The 20,006-nt window shown below is 41.5% G+C and overlaps 1 protein-coding gene across 1 annotated transcript in view; it reads left to right on the plus strand.

Annotated features, from left to right (window-relative positions):
* Window positions 1-20,006, plus strand: part of EPHA6 (EPH receptor A6) — a 1,448,913-nt gene that overhangs the window by 1,424,661 nt on the left and 4,246 nt on the right. The window contains exon 15 of the mRNA XM_053706041.1: window positions 17,538-17,687. Within this exon, the coding sequence (XP_053562016.1) occupies window positions 17,538-17,687 (150 nt within the window). The remainder of the gene's footprint in view (window positions 1-17,537; window positions 17,688-20,006) is intronic.

Consider the following 20,006-nt stretch of genomic DNA (forward strand, 5'->3'; position numbering starts at 1 on the left):
AATACACCTCCTCGCCAGTAGTACGCCCAATGTCAGCAGCTTATGCAGACTCCTGTATGAGTCGTCCCATTGGAAAATATGTACTTTGCCAATGTCTATGGTGAGGGTTATGTGGAAGTTTGATTGTATCCAATATTGGAAATGACCCCAGAAACGTTTAATTAACAGGCACGAGAAGAGGTAGTGTTGGAGGGATGGAGAGTTTGTTACATTTGACACATCTGTTAGGATGATTTGTGTTCCATTTAGATAATCTATTGGGGGCAACATAATCCCTATGCAATAATCTAGTTTGTGCCTCTCTTAGTGGGATTGCTAAGGTTGCTGCTCTGACCAGTTCCAAACTTCTCCCCAAGTCCTGTATATCCATTTGGGTTGGAATGTCAGCTCTTAATATATCCAAAATATTTGCTTGTAGCACCTCTTTTCTACGTTTTAATACGCGTTTATAAAAGTCAGAGATGGTAAAGATACCTATGTTAAACAAAGTGTGTGAGACCGCAAAGTGTGAGACATTCCAGAACTCTAGATTACTCCTCTGGAGCTCAAAGATATAATGTCTTGCCTGTAGATATGCGTAAAAATGTTTATGTGGGATCTGGAATCTAGTTCTCAACTCCTGAAAAGATCTAATTGAATGCAATAAAGGGTTCAATAAGTCACCTACCGTCTTAATCCCTACAGAGTTCCAGATACGAAACGGTTGACAGTCAATAGCTGCTGGGAAGTCCTGATTGCCAACCAGAGGTATAAATTTAGGTGTTGGGAGTGTAATTCCCATGTGTTTATTGATTAAACTCCATGCTCGCAAGGGGTCTCTATATAGGGGGTTATTACTGATGTGTTGTGGAGCGTCTTTCACTGTTGTGTAGGGTAAGTATGCCAAAACCCATGGACCACACACTGCCTCCTCTAGCCGTGGTTCATAAAAATGAGCGGTGTTGAGTTGCCAGTCCGTTATTAGTCTTGCCAAAGTTGCCCAGTTATACAGTTTTAAATTTGGGAGGCCCAAACCTCCACTAAGATAGGGTTGATTAAGTTTGTCTGCTGCTATACGAGGCTTCTTCCCTCTCCAGATAAAGGAGGTTATAGCTTTAGATAGATATGCTAAGTCTCTTTTGGTCATAAGAAAGGGCAGCATCAACAAGGGGTATATTATCTTAGGCAAAGTTGTCATTTTCACTAGGTTAATTCCGACCAGTCAGTCCCAGGGGCAGGTCATTCCAGTTTTAAAGTTGGATGGATAACGTTTTACATTTGTCCGTTATGTTTAGGTCGTAAATCTTTTGTGGGTTATTATGTAGCTGGATACCCAGAATGAATGGGTATTTATGTATAGAATTAGGGTGTTTGCATACCCACAGTATTTCCAACTTGGCGGTGTTTATTTTATACCCCGAGAAGCCGGCAAAATCTGTGATAGTTTGTAGTATATGGGGTATGTATATAGAAGGGGATTCTACAAACAGGAGCATGTCATCTGCATACAGTGCTAAATGCAAAGGAACTCCCTGGATCATTATACCAGGGAAGATCTGCCTCAGTTTCGTTGCCAGTGGTTCCAATGCAAGATCGAATAACAGGGGGGACAGAGGACAGCTCTGTCTGGTGCCTCTTTGTAGGGCGAAGTCAGGGGAAAACAAACCATTAGTCAGAATTCGAGCAGTCGGGGAGTTGAAAATTTTATGGATAATATCCCAGAAAGGGCCCCTAAAGTTACATTTTTGCATGGTGTTGGTTAAATGCGTCCACTCCACCCTATCGAAGGCCTTCTCTGCATCAAGCAATAGCAGGAAGGCCTCCGGCATGTCATTCGCCCCACCCCCGGTCTCCCCCGTCCAGTAATGATTGATCACATGTAAAACTCTGCGTACGTTCACCACCGATGAACATTTAGATACAAAACCTGTTTGATCCAGGTGAAGTAAAGATGGAAGTATGGTTTTCAGTCTGTTAGCCAAGGTTTTCATAAAGATTTTGTAGTCGGTGTTTAGCAGGGAGATGGGGCGATATGAATCTGGCAAGGAAGGATCTTTCCCTGGTCTGGGTATAAGAGTAATGTGGGCAGCGGCAAAATGCTGTGAGGGTTACACATCATCTTGAAAGTAAGTATTGTATAACCTAGTCAGTGTCGGTATGATTTGTGGCTGTAGAATCCGATAGAATTCAGTCGGGAGCCCATACGGGCCTGCCGCTTATCCTAAATGTAGGGATTTTAAAATGTATTTGACCTCATCAGAGGTAATCTGAGCATTCAAATGGGCTATCTGCTCCTGTGTTAACTGGGGAAGCTGAGGGATCCAGATTGTTGTCTAGTGTAGAGCTGTGAGTAATAGTCTGCAAACATTTAGCAATTTCGTCTGGTGTCTGAAAAGTCCTACCCTGAAACCGCAGTGCAACCACACTGGATTTTGCTGTTTTAGGTTTTGTTAGAGTTGCTAGCAGTTTTCCCGATCTGGTGCCAAAACGATATTTACTTTCTGAACGCAACAGACCAGAAGCGGCTTGCTGTGTCATGAATGCGTCAAATTCTGATTTTGCAGCAATATATGTATCGTAGGCGTCTCGCAATTTGGATTGGCTAAATGCTAAGTAGGCATGTCCCAATTTTTTGCTCAAGCCCTTATACCTCTGTTGAGTTCTACACTTAATGTTAGAGGTGTAGGAGATTATAGAGCCCGAGATCACCGCCTTGGATGTTTCCCAGAAAAGTTGGGGATTGTCTAAGTGAGTTATATTATCAGAATAATAGTCTGTCCAACATTGTGTTAGGAATTTTACAAAAGTTGCAGAGGAAGCTAAATATGTGGGAAATCTCAGGGTATTTCTATTAGGGCGTGGTCCCCTGACTCCCAAGACCAACTCAACTGGGGCATGGTCAGAAAGCACTATATCACGTATGCAGCATTGCTGGACCTTATTGGTCAGAGAATTGGAGAGTAAAAAAAGGTCGATTCTATATAGGGTAAATTTAGCCTTGGAAAGACAGAAGAAGTCTCTGCCTTCTGGGTGTAATAACCTCCAGATATCACATGTATCCAGAGTTGACTCAAGCATGTCAAAAATTTTGGTTTCATACCTGGCTTTATACTTAGTCTTCGGGTCCCTAATTACTGGGGACTGTAGCCACATCCTGTCCATAGTGTGTGAGGGAGTGAGATTAAAGTCACCTCCCAGTATTAAGTTTGAGCCTATGTGGGGCAGCAAGGTTTTTGTAAGGGTATTCCAAAAGTCTATTGATTTATGGTTAGGGGCATATATGTTACAAATTGTATAGTCCAAGTAGTTAATCTGTACTTGTACCAAGAGAAATCTCCCCTCTTTGTCAACTTGTACATGTTTAATGTGAGTAGTCAAACGTTTACCGAAAACAATGGCCAAACCCCTACTAGCACTAGTATGAGATAGATATTCCACGTGACCCACCCAGTCTGATCTAAGCTTAAGATGGTCTGCTTCGGTCAGATGGGTTTCTTGCAATTGTCGCCTCAAATGTGTAAGTATTGCTTTGCGCTTTATGGGAGAGTTAATACCTCCCACATTCCATGTGACAAGCTTTAGAGACATCATTGATCAAAGGAGAGCTTTATGTGACAGAGGCAGAGGGGAAAAAACCCCATATATAATAGGGGGGGAAGGAAGGTGGACAACACAAAACATAAATGAACATCAATCCAAACAAATAACCCATCCCCTGACAGGTGTCTCACATTCAAGTACCAGGGAATAGGTGTTAAAACCAGTAAGTGTGGAAGTTGGGAATCCTCAGCCATGAAAAAAAAACAGATTTTTCTAACATGTTGTCTAATTTCAATGAGCCACCTGACAGCAATAATCTGCCTATTTCGATGAAGGTGGATTAGCATAAGCCTGCTCAGGTTAATTATACTAGACAAACATATGCATAACAATAGCAACATAATCCATAACCATTTTAGTAGTAAACTCAAAAGATTCAAAGGGAAGGCTACCATATTTATTTTTATGCTTAACTGAACATCATCTAATAAGGCTGGTGATTTACTCCCTCAGAACAGGAAAAGCCCATCCGAAGGGAGCAAAGGGATGTATACCAACCCGGTGAGCACTTTCCACATCGATGGGCAATTTGGGAACGTCAGTGCTGTGAACTCCAAGAGATCTATCTTTCATGTAATTAGCAAGAGTCCATGAGCTAGTGACGTATGGGATATACATTCCTACCAGGAGGGGCAAAGTTTCCCAAACCTCAAAATGCCTATAAATACACCCCTCACCACACCCACAAATCAGTTTTACAAACTTTGCCTCCTATGGAGGTGGTGAAGTAAGTTTGTGCTAGATTCTACGTTGATATGCGATCCGCAGTAGGTTGGAGCCCGGTTTTCCTCTCAGCGTGCAGTGAATGTCAGAGGGATGTGAGGAGAGTATTGCCTATTTGAATTCAATGATCTCCTTCTACGGGGTCTATTTCATAGGTTCTCTGTTATCGGTCGTAGAGATTCATCTCTTACCTCCCTTTTCAGATCGACGATATACTCTTATTTATATACCATTACCTCTGCTGATTTTCGTTTCAGTACTGGTTTGGCTTTCTACAACATGTAGATGAGTGTCCTGGGGTAAGTAAGTCTTATTTTCTGTGACACTCTAAGCTATGGTTGGGCACTTTGTTTATAAAGTTCTAAATATATGTATTCAAACATTTATTTGCCTTGACTCAGGATGTTCAACATTCCTTATTTCAGACAGTCAGTTTCATATTTGGGATAATGCAAATGAATAAATCAATTTTTTTCTTACCTTAAAATTTGACTTTCCCTGTGGGCTGTTAGGCTCGCGGGGGCTGAAAATGCTTCATTTTATTGCGTCATTCTTGGCGCAGACTTTTTTGGCGCAAATTTTTTTTTCTGTTTCCGGCGTCATACGTGTCGCCGGAAGTTGCGTCATTTTTTACGTTCTTTTGCGCCAAAAGTGTCGGCGTTCCGGATGTGGCGTCATTTTTGGCGCCAAAAGCATTTAGGCGCCAAATAATGTGGGCGTCATTTTTGGCGCTAAAAAAATATGGGCGTCACTATTGTCTCCACATTATTTAAGTCTCATTATTTATTGCTTCTGGTTGCTAGAAGCTTGTTCACTGGCATTTTTTCCCATTCCTGAAACTGTCATTTAAGGAATTTGATCAATTTTGCTTTATATGTTGTTTTTTCTATTACATATTGCAAGATGTCCCACGTTGAAACTGAGTCAGAAGATACTTCTGGAAAATCGCTGCCTGGTGCTGGAGCTACCAAAGCTAAGTGTATCTGCTGTAAACTTATGGTATCTGTTCCTCCAGCTGTTGTTTGTACTGTTTGTCATGACAAACTTGTTAATGCAGATAATATTTCCTTTAGTACTGTTACATTACCTGTTGCTGTTCCGTCAACATCTAATACTCAGAGTGTTCCTGATAACATAAGAGATTTTGTTTCTAAATCCATTAAGAAGGCTATGTCTGTTATTCCTCCTTCTAGTAAACGTAAAAAGTCTTTTAAAACTTCTCATTTTTCAGATGAATTTTTAAATGAACATCATCATTCTGATTCTGATAATGGTTCTTCTGGTTCAGAGGATTCTGTCTCAGAGGTTGATGCTGATAAATCTTCATATTTATTTAAAATGGAATTTATTCATTCTTTACTTAAAGAAGTCCTAATTGCATTAGAAATTGAGGATTCTGGTCCTCTTGATACTAAATCTAAACGTTTAGATAAGGTTTCTAAATCTCCTGTAGTTATTCCAGAAGTTTTTCCTGTCCCTGGTGCTATTTCTGAAGTAATTTCCAGGGAATGGAATAATTTGGGTAATTCATTTACTCCTTCTAAACGTTTTAAGCAATTATATCCTGTGCCATCTGACAGATTAGAGTTTTGGGACAAAATCCCTAAGGTTGATGGGGCTGTCTCTACTCTTGCTAAGCGTACTACTATTCCTACAGCAGATGGTACTTCCTTTAAGGATCCTTTAGATAGGAAAATGTAATCCTTTCTAAGAAAAGCTTACTTGTGTTCAGGTAATCTTCTTAGACCTGCTATATCTTTAGCGGATGTTGCTGCAGCTTCAACTTTTTGGTTAGAAGCTTTAGCGCAACAAGTAACAGATCATAATTCTCATAGCATTATTCTTCTTCTTCAACATGCTAATAATTTTATTTGTGATGCCATCTTTATTGCACTTTTTTCTTATCACCCCACTTCTTGGCTATTCGTTAAACTGATTTGTGGGTGTGGTGAGGGGTGTATTTATAGGCATTTTGAGGTTTGGGAAACTTTGCCCCTCCTGGTAGGAATGTATATCCCATACGTCACTAGCTCATGGACTCTTGCTAATATGAAAGAAATGAATTTATCAGGTAAGTTCTTACATAAATTATGTTTTTCCCTTAACAGATTCCGGTACGCCTACTATGCAGAGATTATTGCGTCTACTTCTGTTTTCCAGGTCCTCGACCCGGTCCTGGAGTAATTGATTTTGTTTGACAAGCTGTTTTAGAGAGACCCCCTGACTGGTCTGTCTGCCTCCACATGAGAAATGCGCATTTCCACAGAACTCAATCTTGATGAGAACTGTCGCACCTCAGATGTTAGGGTATCCACCCCTGATTGTAAGGATTCCATTTTTGGGAGGAAGAAGGATTTTAGTTTGGTCAACAGACTGAGCAGCATGGTCACCTATGTCCTGTTGTTCATGGTGAATTTCATCAGTCTGTCTTTGTTTTCTGTCTGATGATTTCCCCTTGTGGCTCATGGTGTCTTTAACAGCAGGAGAAATTTTTTGAAAATATTTATCCACTTTCATGGGATCCCACAAGCCAATATCTTGCTTGTATGAAAGTAGAGAATTATAAAATTATAATTATAATGAGGAGCCAAAACCAATTTGCACGTCTATTCAGAATCAAATCCCCACCTATGAGGCAGGCAGGCAGACCAATGAAAGTGTCAGGCAAGATGTTCCAGCCCGTATGTGTCTGACCACTATACGCAGCAAACTAAATGGCACCCAGCCACTGAATTCTGCCCTTAAAGTGAGGACTGGTGCCCTGCTTTAAATTTAAATGCACTTCACAGTTTTTATATGTCTGCTCTTGCTCCCTCTCCAAGCACACCCCCAATCAGATGCCCAGTTATATGTTTGCAGGGTATCTCCCCTGTTTTCATTGTCTAATAAACAGTGAAGTTGGGATGCTTAGTACTTAGTATACCCAGCCAGAGAGAGGGCACAAGCTTTGTTATGTGATGCGCTCAGAGAGCCAAGATGGCGGCTATACACACAGTGCCAATATGTCTCATGACAGGGCCCCTTAATATGCTTCTCGGCTCACCCTGTTTCAGTGTTTGCTGTCCCCTGCAGCTATTGGGTCCCTGTGTGTCTTGCAGCTCCCGAGGTGTGTTTTGTTACACTGCTGCGTGGAGTCTCCTGGTTTTCAAGATTACACCGGGTAGCTCCGCTCTTTTTTGTTCTGTCCCTCCCGGGGAAAGGGCTGATGTCCAAGTGCCCTTCACGCTATGTTATCAAATGGTGCAATGTCACAGGTGCCTGCCCAGTAAGAAGTGAGCATGGGGAAAGTCGGCCCAAGTAAAAAAGGCTTACTTTAGATGCAGTCGGGACCGGAGCTATCTCTCTGTGCTGCCGCTTCGTTGTCCCTCCCACCGGAAGTCGGGTCTTTTCATATGCAAAAGAAGGGGGAGGGTCATATTTCCCACTTGCAGTGGACTTTCCAACTACCTTTACAACAGAGCTAAACTGAGAGCTTCTAAGTAAGTTTTTAAACAGTTTTATACTGGATTTATAGATCAGTATATGTGCATCTTATTTTTTATAGTAGTGTCTATTACATGCAGTTATATGAAAATGAGTGTATACTGTCCCTTTAATCCTAACATCTAACTAACGTTTTATTTTAGTTAAACTGTAGACTGTAACTGGTATAGCAGGGAACATATTTCTGATAAAACTACTCAGCTTTTTTCCTTTAGGAATACTGTTACCAATTTAAAATAACAAGGCAAGATACAGAAAAAGGCCATCTATAAAACTGGACATTAAAAAAAAAAAGAAAGAAATTAAGAGGCTAATAAATCACCACAATGTGCTTCCTAATATAACGTTAATTTGATATCTTGAAGGCTGCAAGAATTCATGTCTCTATTTGGTCATTTTATAGCACCTGCTTGTGTGATATATATGTCTCGGAGTACTTTATTTATTATGGTGAGTTCATTACTCAGAACGAATATTATGGAAACATAGGAATTCGGCTATAGTTTAAGTTCAATCAACCAAATAATTTTTTTGATGTTATATACAAAGCCATGTTTGATACAGCTGATGATGTCATCAATAATGGACCTGCCGGGAAGCTCTGAATTCCCTGACTTTTAAGTGTTAGAGCAGTAGGCACCCAGGCATTTCTAGGCTTTTATGGAGGGAGAACTTAGCGTGGACAACAACATTTGTTTTACTTCATTATGCAAATGTTAGTGTCACCATTCTTTCCTCTACTATGAGTAAAACAAATACTTTACACACAAGAAGACAAATAATCTGTATATGCGTAGGAATGGAAAAACAAGTTGATTAAAATGTTCTTTATTTCAGCACAGCAAGCCTGAAATTTAGATCATTAACTCGAAAGTGGCCTGTGCTTCCTCGTTATCATTTATCCTCCTTCTAGTGATATTTATTTAAACTGATCCTTTCTGTGCTACAATGAACATGTGTTTTTGTTCATTATATACATGCTGTTATCCTGAAATATCTCTTAATCATGGTAATTACAGTTACTTATATCGTTTCTAATAATACCATCACCATATATTACTTTCCAGATAGTAGAACACTTACGCACACTTATAAAATATTCACATTAATATGCTGTGTTTGCTATTGTTTGGGTGTATTAATCTTGGTTAGCACCAGCTTAATTGACTGTTTTGATATGTCACTATAATTACTTCTCCGACAATAAAGGAAATGCTAATAATACCCTAATAAGCTACCTTTGTTTCACTTGCAAGACAAATAGCGAGGGATAATGTGATATTTCCTTTTAAAAGCCAGTCTGTCTACATCTCATTGTTTTATTTTTTTTTATTTTTTGTCTATGGCTTAAAGGTTTGTGATCTCCAGGAGGACATTAGCTAAAGCGAATGACTGATTTCCGTGGCTGTCCTTGAGTATATTTGAATTTTTTGTGCAACTTTATCTATTTAGAAAGTGCTTGAAGTGGTAAACATTGTTCATAAATGTTCTTGTGAAATTGGATAGCGTGTTTTGGGATTAGATCATGGCACAAACATATTTTTTATACACAAGGCAAATGACATTTAAAGGGACATAAAAGTAAAAATAAAAGTTTCATGATTTAGAAAGAGCCTAAAATAAATCAAAATATATATATAATAATATGTACCTCTTTCCTTCAGTATCCTGTGTTCAAATATAGATCCTCTCTATGAGAACATATCTAGATAGACTAGGGAGTGTAAGAACTATATATAGTTTAATATTACAAACATTGCTGCCATATGTGCAAGCCCTTGGAATTCTCTTTATTCTATTTTGGAAAGAATCTGAGATTGAAAAAAAAGGACACCAGAAATAGTTACATTTGATAAATTTACAGTTAAAAAACAAGTTTTGTTATGTCTGAAGCATGAACATTTAATACAAAGGTCTTATACAAAAATAGTGACAATGTTTTAGCTGCAATGGTAGGTTATAATAGCAGATGTGCCTTGGTGCCATTGAATTCTTTTGAATGGCAAATTAAAGGGACAGTCTAGTCCAAAACAAGTTTCATGTCATTTTAAACAATTTTCCAGTTTACTTCTATCACCAATTTTGCTTTGCTCTCTTGGTATTCTTAGTTGAAAGCTAAATCTAGGAGGTTCATATGCCTAAGCCCTTGAAGGCCGCCTCTTAGCTCAGGGCATTGTGACAGTTTTTCACCACTAGAGTGTGTTCATGTGTTTCATATAGATAACACTATGCTCACACGTGGAGTTCATAGGCGCCAGCACTGATTGGCTAAAATGCAAGTCTGTCAAAAGAACTGAAATAAGGGGCAAATTGCAGAGGCTTAGATACAAGGTAATCACAGAGGAAAAAGGTGTATTAATATAACTGTGTTGGTTATGCAAAACTAGGGAATTGGTAACAAAGGGATTATCTATCTTTAAAACAATAAATATTCTGGTGCAGACTGTCCCTTTAAATCAGACGTTCTACATTTTTTTAATGTAGTGAAAAATACTAGTAAAACACTAATGTTTTCAGTAGTTTGTCATTTATGCTAGTTTTTTTGTCCTTTTCAACCTTAAAGGGATATTAAAGTCAAAATTACACATGCATGATTAAAATAGAGCAATTTTTAAATTCACACTTTTAAACTAACCTGTTATTACATTTATTTTTTTCTTGTGATTTCCTTTGTTGAAAAACATATGTACATATCCTCAGCAGCAGCAAAGCACTATTTGTCTAGACCCTTTTGCAAAGCTGTTTTCAAACAACATGCATCTGGGCTTCAACATTCAATTTTAAGGCACCCCAATAAGTCACGGTTTATGGTTATCACTAGTGATGTCGCGAATAGTTCACCGGCGAACATAGCATGTTCGCATTCGCCGCTGCGGGCGAACATATGCAATGTTCGATCCGCCCCCTATTCGTCATCATTGAGTAAACTTTGACCCTGTATCTCACAGTCTGCAGACACATTCCAGCCAATCAGCAGCAGACCCTCCCAGCTCCTGAACAGCAGCCATTTTAGATTCATTCGGTAGCTGCATTGTTAGTGAGAGGAGGGACAATGTAGCTGCTGGTGATTTAATAGGGAAATTGATAGCTAGGCTAGTGTATTCAGTGTCCACTACAGTCCTGAAGGACTCATCTGATCTCTGCTGTAAGCACACCACCCCAAAAAGCCCTTTTTAGGGTTAGAACATATTTTTTTTTATTTATTTTTTTTCCCTGTGTAATCTAATTGCAGTTGCCTGCCTGCCAAGCCACTTGCCCAGTGCCACCACTCATATCTGGTGTAACAGTAGTGTAAATTTAAAAAAAAAAAAAACTTTTTTGACTGTGAAACATCAGTCTGCTAGTGTAATCTAATTGCAGTTGCCTGCCTGCCAGCGTGTGTGCCAGGCCCACTTGCCCAGTGCCACACCACTCATATCTGGTGTAACAGTAGCGTAAATTTAAAAAAAAAAAACTTTTTTGACTGTGAAACATCAGTCTGCTAGTGTAATCTAATTACAGTTGCCTGCCTGCCAGCGTGTGTGCCAGACCCACTTGCCCAGTGCCACACCACTCATATCTGGTGTAACAGTAGTGTAAATTTTAAAAAAAAAAACTTTTTTGACTGTGAAATATCAGTCTGCTAGTGTAATCTAATTACAGTTGCCTGCCTGCCAGCGTGTGTGCCAGACCCACTTGCCCAGTGCCACACCACTCATATCTGGTGTAACAGTAGTGTAAATTTAAAAAAAAACTTTTTTGACTGTTAAACATCAGTCTGGTAGTGTAATCAAATTGCAGTTGCCTGCCTGCCAGCGTGTGTGCCAGGCCCACTTGCCCAGTGCCACCACTCATATATGGTGTAACAGTAGTGTAAATTTAAAAAAAAAAAACTTTTTTGACTGTGAAACATCAGTCTGCTAGTGTAATCTAATTGCAGTTGCCTGCCTGCCAGCGTGTGTGCCAGGCCCACTTGCCCAGTTCCACAACACTCATATCTGGTGTAACAGTAGTGTAAATTTAAAAAAAAAAAACTTTTTTGACTGTGAAACATCAGTCTGCTAGTGTAATCTAATTGCAGTTGCCTGCCTGCCAGCGTGTGTGCCAGGCTCACAGCGTATACTGTGCCCACTTGCCCAGTGCCACCACTCATATCTGGTGTAACAGTAGTGTAAATTTAAAAACAAAAAACTTTTTGGACTGTGAAACATCAGTCTGCTTTTTTGTGTCAGGCTCACAGCGTATACTGTGCCCACTTGCCCATTGCCACCACTCATATCTTGTTTAATAGTAGTATAAGTGTACATTTAAAAACAAAAAAAACTTTTTGGACTGAGTCTGTGAAATATCAGTCTGCTTTTTTGTTTCAGGCTCACAGCTTATACTGGGCCCACTTGCTCAGTGCCACCACTCATATCTTGTTTAATAGAAGTGTAAGTGTACATTTAAAAAAATAAAAACTTTTTGGACTGTGAAACATCAGTCTGCTTTTTTTGTCTCAGGCTCACAGCGTATACTGTGCCCACTTGCCCAGTGCCACCACTCATATCTTGTTTAATAGTAGTGTAAGTGTACATTTAAAAAAAAATGACAGGCAGAGGCAGGCCACCCCGCAGGTGCCGTCGTGGTTGTGGTGCTGTGATTCCCTTTGGCACTAGAATAATGCCCAGTGTTCAGAGGCCACGTCCCATGAACTCGAAAAGTTCTGAGGAGGACATAGTTGACTTTATAACACAGGACACCCAATCTTCTATAGCTTCCGCTCCGAACCTTGACACACCATCCTCCTCCAGCTTATCTTCGGGCACCTCTCAAGTTACCACTCGCCCGCCTGCCACCACCACCAACACTAGCACCACAGCCGCTTCACTTGATCTGTCAGAGGAGTTTTTACACATCAGTTGGAAGAAATGAGTGATGCGCAACCATCATTGACAGAGGATGTAGATAACAGTGATATGTCTCAGTCAGGCAGCATTACAGACATGGACGTACGGTGTGATGATGATGATGTTGTACCCGCTGCTGCTTCCTTTGTTGATTTGTCAGATACAAGTGAAGCAGTTGATGATGACGATGCGTCCGTGGATGTCACGTGGGTGCCCGCTAGAAGAGAAGAAGAACAGGGGGAAAGTTCAGATGGGGAGATAGAGATGAGGAGGAGGAGACAAGTTGAAAGCAGGGGGAGGTCGTCGCAAGGAGCTAGTGGCACAGTCAGACAGCATGCATCGGCACCCGGGGTCAGCCAGACAGAACGCCAATCAACGCATGCTGTTGCCACCACCAGAATGCCGTCATCGCAGAGCTCAGCAGTGTGGCATTTGTTTTGTGTGTCTGCCTCTGAAAACAGCAATGCCATTTGCAACCTGTGCCAAAAGAAACTGAGTTGTGGGAAGTCCAACACCCACCTAGGTACAACAGCTTTGCGAAGGCACATGATCACACATCACAAACACCTATGGGATCAACACATGAGTAGAAGCAGCACACAAACTCAAAGCCGCCATCCTCCTCCTGGTCCAGCATCTTCAGCCACGTCAACCACTGCTGTCCTCCTTGCCCCCTCTCAACCATCCCCCACTCCGTCTCTCTTCCTGAGCAGTTCCTGGTCATCTGCCCACAGCCAGATGTCTGTCAAGGACATGTTTGAGCGTAAGAAGCCAATGTCACAAAGTCACCCCCTTACCCGGCGTCTGACAGCTGGCTTGTCTGAACTGTTAGCCCGCCAGCTTTTACCATACAAGCTGGTGGAGTCTGAGGCGTTCAAAAAATTTATGGCTATTGGGACACCGCAGTGGAATGTACCCGGCCGAAATTTCTTTGCACAAAAGGCAATCCCCAACCTGTACTCGATTGTACAAAAGGAAGTAATGGCATGTCTGGCACACAGTGTTGGGGCAAGGGTCCATATGACCACTGATAGCTGGTCTGCAAAGCATGGTCAGGGCAGGTATATCACCTACACTGCACATTGGGTAAACCTGCTGACGGCTGCCAAGCATGGAATGCGTGGCTCTGCAGAGGAGGAGTTGGTGACACCGCCACGACTTGCAGGCAGGCCTGCTGCCACCTCCTCTGCTCCTCCTACTCCATCCTCTTCCATAACCTCCTCGGCTGAGTCCTCTTCTGCTGCTGCGTCTTGCTCCACATCAACGGCACCCCCCCAGCTCCGCAGGTACTATTCCACATCCCGGATACGGCAGTGTCACGCCGTCTTGGGGTTGACTTGCCTGAAAGCAGAGAGTCACACCGGACCAGCACTCCTGTCCGCCCTGAACGCACAGGTGGATCAGTGGCTGACTCCACACCAACCAGAGATTGGCAAAGTGGTTTCTGACAATGGAAGTAATTTGGTGGCGGCATTGAAATTGGGCAAGTTGACACATGTGCAGTGCATGGCACGTGTGTAATCTGATCGTACAACACTTTGTGCATAGATGAGCCGTAGATGAGCGTGAAGAGGAAGAGTTGTGGTCACCATCACCACCAGAAACAGCCTTATCAGCATCGCTTGCTGGACCAGCAGCAATGCTGGAAGAGGATTGTGAGGAAGAGGAGTCAGAGGAGGAATGTGGCTTTGAGGAGGAGGAGGAAGACCAACCACAACAGGCATCCCAGGGTGCTCGTTGTCACCTATCTGGTACCCATGGTGTTGTACGTGGCTGGGGGGAAGAAGATACCTTCAGTGAGATCACTGAGGACGAGGAATGGGACATGAGTAGCTTGGCATCCAACCTTGTACAAATGGGGTCTTTCATGCTGTCGTGCCTGTTGAGGGATCCTTGTATAAAAAAGCTGAAGGAGAATGACCTGTACTGGGTGTCCACGCTACTAGACCCCCGGTATAAGCATAAAGTGCCTGAAATGTTACCTATTTACCACAAGTCGGAAAGGATGCAGCAGTTCCAAAATAAATTAAAAAGTATGCTTTACACAGCGTATAAGGGTGATGTCACAGCACAACGGGAATCTAACAGAGGAAGAGGTGAAAGTAATCCTACGACTCCCACAACCACGCCGGCAAGGACAGGATGCTTTACAGACGTGTTGTTGATGGAGGACATGTGGAGCTTTTTAACTCCAGCCCTTCGGGGTCCACCCTCAGAGAACGACTCGACCGACAGGTAGCAGTCTACCTCGCCTTAACTGCAGATCTCGACACTCTGAGGAGCGATGACCCCCTTGACTACTGGGTGTGAAGGCTTGACCTGTGGCCTGAGCTATCCCAATTTGTGATAGAACTTCTGGCCTGCCCCGCTTCAAGTGTCCTGTCAGAATGGACCTTCAGTGCAGCAGGAGGTATTGTCACTGAGAAGAGAAGTCGCCTAGGTCAAAAAAGTCTAGATTACCTCACCTTTATTAAGATGAATGAGGGATGGATCCCGAAGGGACTGACATTGGGCGATACATTTGAGTAAAAAAGGCATGATGAGATGAGCTGCCTTGGGCTAAAAATGGTCCACACGCTGCTGTATTTTATCTTCGAAAGCCGGATGACTTGCGTGACTTATCCGCCACCAACTAGGGTTCAAGCCGCAATGTTTTAGGGCACTTTCTGCCTGGGAAATAAACATCAATTTTTCTGGCCGCTGCTACAGCAGCGGCTGCAACAATACCTAATTTTTCAGGCATGTGTACATGCCTAATTTTTCTGGCCTCTGGTGCAGCACTGTGGCTTCAAAAACCAAACCAATAAAAAAGGCACATAACAGGGATTAAACTGATAGGAATAGTACTACTTAACACACCACTCCTATCTGGTGGCACATTAGATTGCACGCGCAGTGCCCCAAATTTGAAGTAGGAGGACCGGCCAAGCATCTTTTTCCATCTCCCGGTTCCTAAAATCCATGCCATAAAAACGTCCCCTGATAGGGGATGGAACAGGGATTAAACTGATAGGAATAGTACTACTTAACACACCTTATAATAACGCAGAGAGAGGCAACGCAGAGAGAGGAGTCTGAAGAAGAGGAGTCAGAGGAGGAAGGTGGCTTTGAGGAGGTGGAAGACCAAACACAGCAGGCGTCCCAGGGGGCTTGTTGTCACCTTTCTGGGACCCTTGGTGTTGTACGTGGCTGGGTGGAGGAAGAGACCTTCAATGACATCAGTGAGGACAAGGAACAGGACATGGCTAGCTTGGTATCCAACCTTGTGCAAATGGGGAGTTTGCGGTTGTGCAAATGGACTGTTTGCGGTTGTTTGCGTTGCGTTAAAGGGACAGTCTAGGCCAAAATAAACTTTCATGATTCAGATAGAGCATGTAATTTTAAACAATTTTCCAATTTACTTTTATCACCAATTTTGCTTTGTTCTCTTGGTATTCTTAGTTGAAAGCTTAACCTAGGAGGTTCATATGCTAATTTCTTAGACCTTGAAGCCCACCTCTTTCAGATTGCATTTTAACAGTTTTTCACACTAGAGGGTGTTAGTTCACGTATTTCATATAGATAACACTGTGCTCGTGCACGAGAAGTTATCTGGGAGCAGGCACTGATTGGCTAGACTGCAAGTCTGTCAAAAGAACTGAAAAAGGGGCAGTTTGCAGAGGCTTAGATACAAGATAATCACAGAGGTTAAAAGTATATTATTATAAATGTGTTAGTTATGCAAAACTGGGAAATGGGTAATAAAGGGATTATCTATCTTTTAAAACAATAAAAATTCTGGTGTAGACTGTTCCTTTAAACGGGGAGTTTGGTCTGTCACTGTGAAGTGGGCTTAGCCCTTACACTACCTGATCGCTACAACATCATACCTGATGTTTTAAAGAACGTTATTCCAAACAATTTAGGAATGTTAGGTGATTTATGCCCTTTATGGCTTAAAAACTCTGCATCAACTATGTAATTTTCCATGGGAGTTTTGCCATGGATCCCCCTCCGGCATGCCACAGTCCAGGTGTTAGTCCCCTTGAAACAACTTTTTCATCACTATTGTGGTCAGAAAGAGTCCCTGTGGGTTTTAAAGTTTGCCTGCCTATTGAAGTCTATGGAGGTTCGCCCGTTCGCGAACTTTTGCGGCTGTTCACGCTCGCCGTTCGCGAACGGAAAATTTTAAGTTCGCGACATCAAGTTATCACTTCATGAGCACAAACCACTTAAGATGAGGTTAACACAGCACAGGGGCACCTGTACCCTAAAACGCCTACATTTCTCCATGCTGCTGTATCAGTGCAAAGGGTTCTGTTCCACATTCACCAAAATATCCTCATATTGTTTAAAACCACTGGTCTGTAAAAGCATCCAACAAGGTTGTGCACTACTGAGACTACATTTGTAGTAGTAGTGCTTTGCTGCTCTGGGTGTGACTTTAAAAACAGGAGTAAAACAAATAGTTAAATACAAGCAACATTACAAATATAGGATGTTCTAGCATATTAAAGCATTGTTGGTTTTGCAGATGTCTCTCCCTTTAATGCACACAAATGTTACAAAATTATGCATTTTAACTGGCTGGTCCATGTTACAAACTTTGTATATTTACCTAAAACTTATGGAAAACTACTTCCCATGATCATTCTATGAATCAAAATATGAGTCATGCTAAATCTTAAGCTGCAGATGAAAAATAAATCTTATTACTAAATACTCCTCAGCCATAAGCAAGTGGTTCCAGTGAATACACAGTATATGATTTAGTTATGTTGTTTAGAAAAGGCTTCTCTAAAATGTTATAGCCAAGAATTCTTGGTTTTTATCCCATAGTTGTTATTCATTATACAATAAGGGTTTAGAGTAGGATTTTCATTATTTTGCCTCTCTTTGTTGCAGAATGCCAGAATCACCGGGTGAAGTTCCAGAATATCACTTTTTTGTAACAGTCAGCGAGTGGCTGGAATCCATTAAGATGGGACAGTATGCCAATCATTTCATGGCTTCTGGTTTCACAACTTTAGATGTGGTTTCTAGAATGAGCATTGAGTAAGTATTTATTTACTTTGCTATAAAAATAAGTGAACCCTATTTTTTAATAAGATAAGGCTCTAATACCCTTATAAGATTGTGTCGCCTGGATCATAGTGTTCTCAGTGTCAGAGCTATCCCCTGAACTTGTGTCGACTGTATTCAAGTCTTTCTTTGTGAATCTCCTTTCTCTCCGAGGTCTCAGGGCATTTCTCTCCTCAGGGGCCAACATCCATCTATACACACTCTTATGGGTATAGTCCATGCTTACAGTCTGTAATTTACGATTCTTTAACGCAATTAACTCTTGTTTGTAAGCCTTCACTTGCTTTGCCAATTTATCCAACCAGTCATTATTGCCATCAGACCTTAGCTTGTTTAGTTGCTCACTCTCGAAGGAGTGAATCTCCGCTTTGACTTCTTGGAGTAATCTGTTAGCCTCCCGAATCACCAATAGCATCAAATCAAATGAGCACTTGTTTAAGATTCTGCACCAATTTAAGCAACATTCAGCATTTGATCTTCCCAAGGTGGGGACATTCCTCACACGAAAACCTCTTGGTAACATCCTCTTTTTATGATACTCTGATAGGTATGTTCCATGTAAATTGAGATCGATCTCACGTTGTTTCAGCTTTGCCCATGTATTGTATAATGACTGAGTGGACTCTCCTCAATAGAGCCAAATCTGATAAGGTCAGCATCCTCATCTGTAAACATTAAAGTATCTTCCTCCTTATCCACCAACATGCCACCTCCCGTGGCTCCTTCCAAACCAGTGGGGACCTCAATGGATTCCATTTCTTGATAGAAGAACAACAAACAAAATAGTATAGGACCAAAAAAAAATTTTATATGAAGGGAGAGTCTAGAAACCAGGCTGAAACAGCCCGTGTGTGTGGGTGCACTGTACCAAAGTGGATACACAGCCAAAAAACAAGAAAGGGTATATGCACTCTCACCAGCTACCATCAACTGCCAGGGTGCTCTGTGGGGAAATTCATCAGCAAAATTGAAAAAAGCACTCACTGGTCTTCAGATAACCAATCCAAATAAAATTTATTAGTGACGTTTCGGGACAAATAGCGTCCCTTCCTCTAACCAACAGAAACTGCAAACAAACAAACTAATAAAGGCCTGTTAAACCCTCCCCTAAAGAGGCCACCAATGAATGGAGGCCATGTGCATACCTATCAGGACTGTACCAATAGACAGAAAATGTGATATAAAAGCAAACATATAAAGTGTCAAATATCTCAATCGTGTATCAAGTGTATATCATATATGAATAAATGATTGAGCAAACAAAGTGTACAGAAACGACATATGTGTCCCTCATTCATAGTCCTTAAAACCATCCCTGGCAAAATGGGAGCCCACATATGGAACATTCCAAATCCGGAAATCACACGCCCCCATGGGAGTTAACCATCCAAATCTAAACAGGTACTCGACCTGTGCGATCAAAATCCTAGATCATCCACCAAAAGAAAGTGCAAACAAACAAAACAAATAAACCCCTGGTCACCAGCACAAACGCGTCTCCATCAAAGAAAAAACCCATGTCCACACCAGCACAATAAGACATTTCTACCTGTCAGAGCCGATCGCAGTGAAACTCAGCCACTCCCACGTAGTCCCATTGGTTGGGGACCGCAAATCAACAAACCGCTGATAGGCTCACCACAGCGATGGGTGTGCGCCAGTAAAACAACAATATCCCTCGCACTCACAGATAATCTCATCAAATTGTTAAAACGCATCAGACCCAAAGTCATCAACAATATTAGTCAGCGTTGTATATTATACAGCGTTGTATATTATCTCACAAGTTATTTGCGGGCGCCACAGACATACATATTACTATCACCTTAGTATAGATAGATCATAAAAATGCCAAGTTCATTATGTCAACAATTCCCATTATGAAAACAAAAATAAAGATAAAATAACCGCTATTTACATATTGGTATCATAGGACATTTTTTACTTGTCAGAGCCGATCGTAGTAACACTCAACCACACCTACCGTTGTCTGATTGGTCACGGATCACAATTCTACAAACCACTGATAGGCTCATCACAGCGATGTGTAAGCAGTAGTAAACAAACAATACACATCTTACTCCCAAAACATTTCATCAAATTGTTAACACCCATCAGACCTCAGAATTACTACAGCGATGTGTGAGCAATATTACTCCCAGATTAATTCATCAAATGGTTAGAACGCATCAGACCTCAGAATCATCAAACCTATTATCAAAAATATAAACAGCACTGTGTATCATCTCACAAGCTGCTGCAGGTGCCACAGACCTACATATCACTATCACC

Source organism: Bombina bombina, chromosome 3 (genome assembly GCF_027579735.1).
Source record: "Bombina bombina isolate aBomBom1 chromosome 3, aBomBom1.pri, whole genome shotgun sequence".
In the NCBI taxonomy this organism is placed as follows: Eukaryota; Metazoa; Chordata; class Amphibia; order Anura; family Bombinatoridae; genus Bombina; species Bombina bombina.